Here is an 11417-nt window from a genome sequence, read left to right as displayed (position 1 = left end):
AGTTCAATTATGATATTTAAGTCGTTTTTAAAAACATACCTTACAAAAAACACACAGTGTGCATCTTGAGACAAAACAATCCCAGTGATATTTTAAGATATGTTCGTGTAAATTGCTTCGATCAAGACACCTCTAACATTTAAAATAGTCTGGGACTAGGCTTAAAGGAACACTCCACTTTTTTTTGGAAATAGTCTCATTCTCCAACTCCCCCACAGTTAATAAATTGAGTTTTACCGTTTTGGAATCTATTCAGCCGATCTCCGCGTCTGGCGATAGAATTTCGCAACTTTTCATTTTCCCGCCGGTCTTAGCACAATATATAACTACAGAAGAGTCAAGTTTTAAATAGGAAAAATATCGAAACTCTTTGGTCATTTTTGAACGCGATGCTACAGGTCTAATTGGATTCAATGATCTATGCTAAGCTATGGTAAAAGTGCTATGTCAGACCCAGAGATTGGCTGAATAGATTCCAAAACGGTAAAACTCAACTTATTAACTCTGAAGGAGTTGTAGAATGAGCCTATTTCCAAAAAAAGTGGAGTGTTCCTTTAAGCCCTATCTGGGAAACTGCCTCGTTTATGTAGACTTTTCAGATTTACAATAAGACACAATAAGTCTGCTGTATTAGTTAATCAAAGAGTCAAGTTTTTTTTATTGGGCGTTTCAAGAAACAAGAGCATGTTGCAATGACTGTGTTTCAGTAACAGTTGCAGAGTACAAGAACAGAAAGACAATGTGCTTTAAAAGAACAACACAACAGTTGTTTTACTAGTGGCCAAGTCAGACTACTGATCTATTCATTTGACTGTAAATGTTGGCATATACAAAACAGTATTAAAAACAGTCAATGCAGAAATACCGTACACAACAAACCTCTTGAGTAAGCCCAGATCTTCATTTCAAATAAGGCACTTCGTCTTTAATGATAAGAGGTAGAAATCTTGCAGTGAATTTGGGCTGGCATAATAGAGCACATCTTAAAGATAACAATCCACATTTAGTGAAGGATATTATAATATGAAGAGAAAACAGGTGCCTACAGTATACAAAACAAGGCTTGTTTTCAACATGTTGTACTAATGTTGTACACAAAAAGCCTATTGTCAAGAGTTTACAGTAGTTCATTTCTTACCTCACAACATCAACTCACAAAATCTATTTCAGTCAAAATAAGACTGAAGTGAACATTTACTACAGCTGTTTGGCAAATAGTGAATAGTGCATAGTGAAATATAGACTTGTCCTATTTGAATGATTATTGTTTGGCAACACGTGTGATACACATAAACAATGGGAACATGTATTTTGTCGACTGTCTGTATTTGAGTACTTTCATTTCGTTTTTTCAAACGCTGCAGTTTGGAAACTATCTGCTTCTTCATGAAATCAGGGCATGTTTGTTTTCTGTGATTGTTCAGCTACATTAGATGACTGATATATACATACTTGTGTAAAAACATTCCCACTTAAGGGTGTGTGTGGTAAAAATGAATAACTTTGAAGTTCTCTGAGCAAAACAGGAAAATGCACACTGGGCCTTATTTTAAACAATTGTGCAGAACAACGCAAAGTGGAGCGTATGGATTTGGGCACATCAGTGTTAAAGTGAACACACTTGTTAGTATGCCGGAGGCTGATATGTTCCCTCTCCTGCAGAAGTGTGTGAGAATGGAGACTGCTGATAGCCCTCAGGAGGATAACCTGAAGGGTACGGGGATGTGTGATCATTCACCGGATCAGTGTAGCCCGACACAACACTTTCCAGACCCTGACGGTAACGTTTAAACGCAAACGCTGTGAGCAGAGCCTGGAGAAAGAATTACATAAGATAGATAACACAACTTCTATACAACAGATGAACATTCATTTCAATAATGTTTGATATATTACACAGCTGTCCAGTGATTAGGGTTGCAAAGGGGTGGAAAATTGTCGGAAACTTTCCATGGGAGGGTAAACTGGGGAGATTTCAACTGGGTGATATTCCAATTAAATGATTAATTAAGAGCCAATTAATCAATAATGATGAACACCTGCTGTTAACAAACACAACCACTGAAGAAAAGATGAACAAGAACAGAAAAAAACACAACAACATATGCCTACTCTGATTATTCCTACCGTTTTTTTTAAATAAAATAAAATATGATATTAAACACAATCTATTATTAGAACGTATAAGATGTTTGTTCAATACGTCATTTAAAAGCAAATAATTTAGTCAAAAGCACAAGGAAGCGCTTCAATACAAAGTTAAATAAGAAATATAAGGTTATTAAACTTAACTTTGCCCTTAGTCAAAACGATTTGACCAGGTACAAATAAAAGATGTATAATGCCAAAACTGACCGTTAGACATATGCCCAAAAATAATTATATATCATGTTTAACCGCTACAGATATCAGACATCAGAGCCAGTGGTGAGTTTCAGAAGGACTTGCCGAGATGAGGCTGCGTTCAGCAGGATACATGAGTGCCGAGCACTCGGTGGTTGCGTGGAGCTCACATCTCTGAAAACATCCAAGCTAATTTTAAAATAGACACCATCTTTATTAACCGACCACAGATTTGAACTTTAAACGCATACATTCTCGCCTAAATAATTCTTAAAAATACATTTAGTAACAAAATAACAATAATATTATGAACATTGTAAAGCTTTCTTGCTCTATTGCCGTTGCTGCTCAATGGAGCCTTTGAAACTGCAGTATCCAGAGAAAGCTCCGCCTAATGACGACATAGGTTACCTAGTTCAAGACCAGCAAGGTTTCGAGGCCAGTTCGGAACCAATCTTGGCACCAGTCCAGGAGTTTTTGATTGGAAAAGCGCGGCCCGGTTCCCATTTGGGCTCCGGCACCTGCACCAGCCCTGGTGGAAAAGCGGTATAAGTGTGTTTCCACCAAAGGAACCGGGACCAAAACAAAGTTCCGGGGAAATATTGCCCCTCAGAAAGTCCCTGGCCATTTCTCAATTCCAAGACCGCAAAGAACCGACTTGCATCCTTGCTAGATCGGACTTGTCAAGTTCAGACTCGGGAGAACACGGTCCGGTTATATTACAAATGGAACAGCAGAGTACTTGTGCTGCCTTCACGTGCTCTCAGAAATTTGATAATTCCCACTTCAACCTGGAAGTATTTTATGACGCATTTCCACCGCGGGAACTTTGGGGCAGTACTTGGTGTGTTTCCACTGCAGGAACTGGGATCAAAACAAAGTTCAGAGTAAAAATCCCCCCCCAGAAAGTCCCTGCTCGTGAGGAAGTACTTTTCCAAAGTTCCGGAAGATTCGGGGGTGGGCCTTGGTCGTCGAATATGCTGATTGGTTGAGTTCACGATTTCATTGATTGCATTTTATTAAGTGTTTTTGCAGAGGAAGAATTCCAACGGGAATTGGAAACGATGACCCACAATGAAAAGGTATACTTAAAAATATTGAGTCGGTTATACAAGCTGGGCATTGTCGAGTGTCTGTCGCTTTATGTGACGTCATCGTTGTTCGACATTACCGCCCCCTCCTGGACTGGGAGGAGCCGCCATATGCAGTCCTACGTCACCTGTTCCCAAACTTTTCAGCCTGCGACTCCCAAAATAACAGTGTCAGGGACTCGAGACCCCCACTATCCTCGGAGGTGGGTAAAGTATACAAACATTGCGTGCAACTGTGCACATGCACTTTTCAGGTCTATCCAAATATAACGACAACACAAAAGAACACAGTCGAACATAATATGACTTTATAGTTATTTACTCATTATTTTACTTCTTGTTATACATAAACCATGAACTATTACTACAGATGGGCAAATTTCATCAAACTGATTGGAGTGCTGATGGATGTCCTTTTTATGCAAACGCCAGTCTCTTTTTGTACCTGAGGTCGATGGATTTCTGACTGCAGCGCTTCTCCGCCCTCCTCCTCTGGCCTCCCTGTGTTGTCTTTGGTCAATATTAACCAACGTTTCATTTCGACACATAAAAATATCTTAAATTTAACGCTTGAAAAATAATCTGCGTGCATATGGGACTGTTTAATGTGCTGCTGTAAATGGACTTGCGGCACCTAACCTAATGCGGTTGATAATGTCATTAATGTGACGTAATCACCTCAGGGGTCACGATCGAGGGGGAGGAAATTCCAAAAGCTGATGGCTTTTTATATGCATGCTTTTATTTTTGACTTAACTAATGTTTTTATATTTTGTAACACTTATTGATTAAATACGCTATTCCTAATAGTAAAAAACCCCGGGGGTCCCGACCCCCACTTTGGGGAAAGAGTTCCTGGGACAAATTGTTTGAGATAGTTTCGGTGGAAACACGGCATTAGATGAACATCACATCTGTCACAATAAATCTGTCAAGATCTCACCTGAGGAGAATTAAACGCCATCTTTACTTATTACATCATCACTTTCACCCCACTGTTGTGGAAAAAGGCAACTGTCATTTTAGGCAAAACTCTCTTTTAATCGTTCCCTGGAGAATTGAGACATTCAACATTCCTCATACAAACCTCAACAATGACAACAAACCATTCAACTCTGATTTTCACATTAAACCAAATATGAAAGCAAAGACAATTACAAAACCAAGAAGACAATTCAGCGGCATCATTTATTCATGAAAGCCAAGGGTCAAGAGTCCAGCTAAAGGAAACACTAAACACTTCCTTCTGTTCATCTTTTCTTCAGTGATTGTGTTTGTTAACCGCAGGTTTTCATGACTTAATCATCACTTCATTATCTCATTAACTTCAACACTGCTTCAGTGTCACTTTTGCCCAACTTGGAATAGTTGATGGAAATTTTCCACCCATTTGCAACCCTATGTTTTAACTAAGAATATGTTACATGATGTTTATTTCTTACCTACATATAAGTTCCCTGTTACAGACTACGGGTACATATTATAGCATGACAGTGATGTTTATTTCTTGATTATCCCTTGACGATGATCCCCTTTTTTTTATTCTGATTTTATAAAACTTTCAGTTTCAGTTTCAACTGGTTGGCACATTTGTAGCTAGTGTCACACAGTACAGAATATACCATGATAAAAGATCACCATGTGTGCAAAAGACAGAGGATGGTCATCTTACCCAGGTGGCGATGGAGAAGAATGAGAAGGCCACCACGGCTCGAGCAGCATCGGCGGGAATAACCTCTGTTGTCTCTGTGCGAGACCACTGATTGGTCAACACACAGAAACACACAAACCACAGAAACGTCCAGACACCTCATGACAAGAAAAAGACAAACACACATGAGTGTCAGATCACAATAAATCACAGGTTTATCTAAGAATGTAAGCAATTTTTCTAGATCACGACTATTCCACATTTAATAATAACCAACTTAACGCATCAATGTTGTGGAACCAACAGGGTTTTGACCTTGTGTCAGAAGAAATGTGCTATTACAGCACAAAGAAATCTTAACATGGCAGGACTTGGGTCAAGAGTCCAGCTAAAAGCGGGCATACACGGTGTGATTTTTGCTGTCGTACGAGCTCGCAGGCGATTGTTTTCGCTCGGGAGGAAATCGTTTATGCTCGTATGGTCGCGGCTCGCATGGTGTTAGAGGAATTACGATCACCTCCCGACCTCCCGATAATTTTCAAACATGTCAAAACAATTCGGGGGCTGTCGGTTTGAATTTGTGGTGTGTATGAAGTTGAACGAGCGGATTTGGCAATCCATCTGAAGTTGACCAATCAGAGGTTGACTTGGGCAGCACCAGCCAGTGTTGTGTGATGTGTCATGCCCTAGGAAACACTTAACACATTCTTCAGGGTTCATACACATTTTTACCAATACTTTTCCATGACTTTTCCATGACTTTCGAGGCAAAATTCATGACCCATAAACTCTGAGCCAATGTATTTAGTCTTCACCTCACTTCCGTCCCACAGCCTGACGTGCATGTCTAACTGTTTCGTCTGTAAGTAATGATTCAGGCTTTCGTCGAATAACATCACATACGCTCTTTGCTTCGATATGTTTGACAAAGTTAGTTTTTTAAAATAAGGAGCCATTCCAAACGTGCAAATATACGAACATTTACGTTCGCCGCATGCAAATCTGGCAGCTATCTTGCTGTTGGGAAACATATCAGGAAAAACTTGCCTTATATCTTCACACGACTTGTAAGAGTAGTGAGAATTAGCCACCTTTAGTGGCTTTGCAGTTAGGGCTTTGTTTCTTGACACAGCATCCGAAATGGTCCCTTGTTTGATGGAGGACTTAAGTGAAGCACCGCAGCTGGCTGTGGGTGTCACGGCGTTCCTCGGATTTAAAAACCCGGTGATGGGGTTCAAAGTTTCTTCGTGCGCAACAGCAGACTGGTGCTTCGCACCTTTAGCGTGGCTACTTAACACTGCCTCTCCCTTGTTCAAAATGTCAAAAAAAATTTGCAGAGTCGACATTTTGCACGTCCTGGATGATGATCTCTTTCAAGCCATACATTAAACTTATCTGAATGAAGCCACGCATTATTAAATCGGCATTTTCCTGGCATTTTCTAAATTTACATCCACAATTTATTAGAGACATTTACGTTTACGTTACATTGCTGGCTGCAGCAATGGCCCTCTCGCAGTGAGCACTCCCTCTGCTTTGCCTGTTCGCAAGATCGCCTGATTTGCCAATTAGTTAAAATGAGCCATTAAACATATTTTATTTTTTACAGGTATTCTTTGGACAATTTCCATGACTTTTCCAAAACTTTTTGGGTTTATTCGTTTTCCGACACTTTTTCAGATCTGAAAAGTTCGATTTTAAAATTTCATAACTTTTCCAGGTTTTTCATGACCGTATGAACCCTGATTCTTCTGTGAACTATTCTTTTAATGCTCTGCTTGACACTGACAATCTTAGCAATCTGTTTAAAACCCATGTTTAATGCAATGTTCAGGGAAGATGCTAAACTATGTGAATGACTTCAGTTTCACTTTTGTGAGATATTTATTTATTGTGGGCCTGAATAAAGATATAAAACAACAGACGCAGAAAATTTGAGCGGGGCTTAAAGGGGTGACATGACACAGCTTAGAGGAATATTATGGTTTGTTTTAGATGTAATGTAATGTGTATACACGATTTAAGGTTCAAAAACGCTGTATTTTCCACACACCGTGCATGTTTGTATCTCCTCTTTGCCCCGCCTCTCTGAAATGTGCAGATTTTTTACAAAGCTCATGGCGCTGAAAAGCGAGGTGTGCTATGATTGGCCAGTTCACCAGTGCGTAGTGATTGGTGGAATACTGCAAGCGTGTGAGGGAAATGTAACTCCTCTTACCATATTTGGAACATCAGGTTCCTCTTCAATTGTGCTGACAGGTACGCCCACCTTACTTGCGTATACATTTGGGCGGTCTTTGTCAAATCAGACCACCAACTGACGTAGATTTGTGGGGGTGTGGTTACACGAGGCATTACAGGCAGGTCTGGGTGAGCATTCGCTTTTAGATAGAATGCATCTTTTGTTCCCACACTTTCATTTGTGCAATTTTACGTGTCTAATACATGCATGGGCAACTTATAACACACCAAAGACAGAAAAACATGTATTCGCGCCATATGACCCCTTTAACTCAGTCACTATAGGGTGATGCTTGTCTTTGCACACACACTAGTAAACAATCATTTAAAAATCTTACCAGAGAAAATCAGATCACTCAATACGATGAATCTTCTATCGTTGGCATTGCTGATCTGAGGGAAAAGCGCATCCAGCACAATAAAGACAACACAGGCCAGAAAAGCCAGAACTCCAACACTAACTCCATAACTGCAGGCACTGTCGTTCTGATTATAAATGCAGTGAGTGTTGTCTCCTGACGATTCATTGATGTAGCCTTCAGAAATGATGGTAGCAAACACTACTATTGAGAAGATCTGTGATAGAAAGAAAGAATTACATTCACAGAACTACTGATGGCGCTCCATCCAAACATTTCTAAATGAAATCAAATCCCTTTATTTTCACTCAACCATATACAATATCAAGTGCAACAGTGGGTGAAAAACTTGGGTGCAGTTCTGACGAACATGGCAGTATAACAGAGATAGGACGATAATTACACTCATTTACAATAAACATTTCTGTACTGTGTTTAAACACAACAGATGACACATCATTTACATATCTTAAACATATAACTACACAACAGTAAATATACACATAATGGGCCTCATTCATGAAACACGAGCAGAACGATTTTTTGTGTAAATTGTCAAAGTCGTTTTGACGTAAATATTCGGATTGATGAAAATGTCAATGTTATTTTGGAATGTTAGTTGTTGGTACGAAATAAATGTACACCTGCTCTGATACTGATACATGAAGTCACAAGTATTGCATTAAAGTATTTGTGATGTTTTGGCATTGCTCTTAAAAGCATGAAATGATTATTCAAATATTTTAATTATTTTAAAGTTTTAATTATGCCTTTCACATCACTACAGACCCATCCGTAACTGTGAGAGCAGGAGAAAATCTGAATCAAATTCGCATCTCCAATATTAGACTGTAATCATTGTGCAGACATATCATCATGGGCAGACATCATGCCCAATGTCTCAAAGCCTTTACTCGTGACTGTCCTGAGAGCCAGCACATCTACTGTATTGTGAGACACTGATGACTGCAGCTCTATGGGTGTGACACGCTCTTACAAGACGTTTACTTTAGTTTTTAAACCACAGTAGTAAATGACATTCACAACTTCGAGCCGTAAGTGTTGTGATCTGTCCTGATGGACCTTCTCTCTCAGTCTTTCTAAACATGAGGAGCTGGGCCCGGTTGCATAAAGCTCCTTAAGTTTTTCCCTTAAGTATGACACTTAAGGGGTGATTTTCCTTTACCAAAGTCAATAGGAGAATAACTTAAGTAAAACTTAAGGTATACTTAAGGACACACTTAAGGGAAAATTACACTTAAGGTGCTTTATGTAACCGGGCCCTGATGTTTTGTGCAGGTGCATCACGCGCTCCTTGAGTCATTCTACCAAACCGGTGCTAAGATGTCCCTTTTTTGGAAACCATCAATAGAACGTCTATTTTTTATTCTTTGATTTTTAATCTAGAAAAATTAATTCAACATTTCAATGGCCTTATTGTTTGTACTGAAAAAACAAACTCACTTAAAAAATACAAATAAAGTTACATGCATTTGATAAGTCCACACAACAAGAACATCATTTATTTAAAATGTCCTTTCCATAATCTTTTAACATAATGACCCTGTGACAGGGTGGTATGTGGTGGGATGGTTCACTGTGACTGGGTGGTATGGTCATAGTGTATCTCTATATCACTACTGGTTTTAAACTTTAAAATTGGGTAGGGAAGATATAAAAAGTAGAGATGTAATGGAAAACTTTGGTCATGCTATCAACAACTGAAAAAGTTCAATTTCTATGCCTAGTGAGTGATTTAGTGAGTGAGAGGTTGAATAATGCTGAATAATACTGATTAAAACTGATTATCCTATATTAGAATCCTTGATTTCACACATCCTTACATTTAAACAGAGACATAACTACCCCACCACATCCTTTACCACCTCGTCAAAATAAAATGTGACAGGGTGGTAAATTTCATCCGAAAATGGCTACAGATCTCCCATGTGGTAACGTTTCTCAACTATCATACATGCATTCAATCTGAAATAAAATTTTATTTGCATTAATACTGTAAAAAAATAATCAAAAGAGTTTTCCCTATCTATTATGAGTGACGATGTGGTTGGTTTGAGCTTTACGGACCCTGACTAACATGAAAAAGCAACAAATAAACAATGCAAAAGAATGTCTGTACATGCCTGTTTTTGTTCTTGGTGGCAACAAAACTCAATGATGTCACTTCTGCTTTGTGGTATCATTTAAAGCAACAGTACATTATTTATAAATAAAACAAGTTAGTGTGACGGGGTGGTAAGTCAAACTGAGGGATGCACACAAATATTTAAATAAGGTTTATTTTCAATAAATATATTTAATGTAATCAAGGACACACATATAATCCTGAAAATAATAAATGTTTGAAAAAAATATGTAACTTATTTAGTGATATTGTAAATACAAATGTCATGTTGGTCACTACCGACATGTGAAATTGGCTGTGTACTAATGAAAAATTATTACAAATAATATGTTACTCTTTTAAAAATATATATTTTATCATACGTCATGTTAACAAGAATACTTGAATTAATAACTTTAAGCTTTAGAAACACACTTAAGACATTTTTTGTGACTTATGCGTTTCATCAAACATTGCGCACGCAAACAGCACCCGTTTCGTAGAATGACTAATACTGTCTGTTGTCACTTTGATGAAAGCGTATTTCGTGATTTAATTTGACACTCACATGCAGTATTAACTATAAAGTGCTTTGTTGAGATAAAAGTCGTTTTGTTTGAAAAGCTGTCTTTTCGAATCGATCTCGCGATACTTTGGTGTCATATGCCCATCGGCTTGCGCAGCGCCGCGTGACGTGTGCCTTTCTTTACAATAAACGTCTCTTTCTTTATGTTGTTTTGGATGGTAGTACGATTTCTACAGTTGATGACGTATGAAACGGTGTTTTGGGTTTGGGGGCCACTGAGGCACGACATGTAATGTGCTTAAAGATGAACACTAGACACATTAACAAAACACCAGCTGTTGCTACTTTCACAGCCCCGCCAGCCTTTCATATCTGTCTGTCTCGCGACTATTTGCAGCTGTAAGTCGTGTCAGGAATGTCATAAAACTGTCTATCGAGCAAGTTAGTTAAGTACAAGTAATCTCACCCAGCTGAAGAGTCGCGTGAGTGTCTGAGGCTGTTTGATAAAGCTGGAGAAATCGAAGACTCCTCCAGACAGAGGTGAACCGTAAACACTTGACTCCATCTCTGTATCTGAGTGTTCCTCTTTGTGTGTATATATATATATATATATATATATATATATGTGTGTGTGTGTGTGTGTGTGATGTGTGCCAGCTCGATCATCTAACGATCTAACTGAATATGTTTACTTTCACACTTGTTTCCTGAAAGCAGTACGCGCGCCGCCCTTCAAGGAAGTACACGTCAACACATTCCCACAGCCTTTCGTTTCTCGACTCGATTAAGACGTGCTTTGCTTCATATTTACACTCCATATAGATTTGTGCAGACCACTGATAAAGTCGCAAACACACCACTAAACAACGCAGAGTTGCTAGTGAGATTCAGTGTGTACGTGTGATTGTGTGAATGTCAGCCTTGTTCAGGCTGTGGTGCGCACAGCACACCCATGATGTATCAAAGAACTGCCCAAACCTCCTGCATATTTAATTTCCACATTTTTACTGTGGCCGCTAGGTGTCCCTGCGCTGCAACGGAAGACATGCATATAGAATTAAGGTTTACCTTTTTCTTATTC

General features: G+C 38.9%; 1 protein-coding gene across 1 annotated transcript; it reads right to left on the bottom strand.

Annotated features, from left to right (window-relative positions):
• Positions 1-630: 630 nt before the first annotated feature.
• On the bottom strand, positions 631-11031 carry syngr2a (synaptogyrin 2a). Its single transcript, XM_057345842.1, has 4 exons — positions 10803-11031; positions 7665-7902; positions 5107-5243; positions 631-1813 (listed from the first exon to the last, which is right to left on the bottom strand). The coding sequence occupies exons 1-4, from the start codon at positions 10899-10901 to the stop codon at positions 1625-1627; spliced, it is 663 nt and encodes a 220-aa protein (XP_057201825.1). The 5' UTR covers positions 10902-11031; the 3' UTR covers positions 631-1624.
• Between the last annotated feature and the right edge of the window lie 386 nt (positions 11032-11417).

Source organism: Triplophysa rosa, linkage group LG11 (genome assembly GCF_024868665.1).
Source record: "Triplophysa rosa linkage group LG11, Trosa_1v2, whole genome shotgun sequence".
Lineage (NCBI taxonomy): Eukaryota > Metazoa > Chordata > Actinopteri > Cypriniformes > Nemacheilidae > Triplophysa > Triplophysa rosa.
The sequence above is the reverse complement of the archived record's forward strand: the minus strand, read 5'-3'. Positions and strand labels throughout refer to the sequence as shown.

Excerpts from the sequence above, each read along its gene's own strand:
- syngr2a (XM_057345842.1), bottom strand. The coding sequence starts at position 10,901 with ATGGAGTCAAGTGTTTACGGTTCACCTCTGTCTGGAGGAGTCTTCGAT. Across the intron at positions 5,244-7,664 it reads GAGTGATCTGATTTTCTCTG|GTGTCTGGACGTTTCTGTGG; the intron begins GTAAGATTTTTA and ends TCTTGTCATGAG. Across the intron at positions 1,814-5,106 it reads TCTTCTCCATCGCCACCTGG|GCTCTGCTCACAGCGTTTGC; the intron begins GTAAGATGACCA and ends TTCTTTCTCCAG.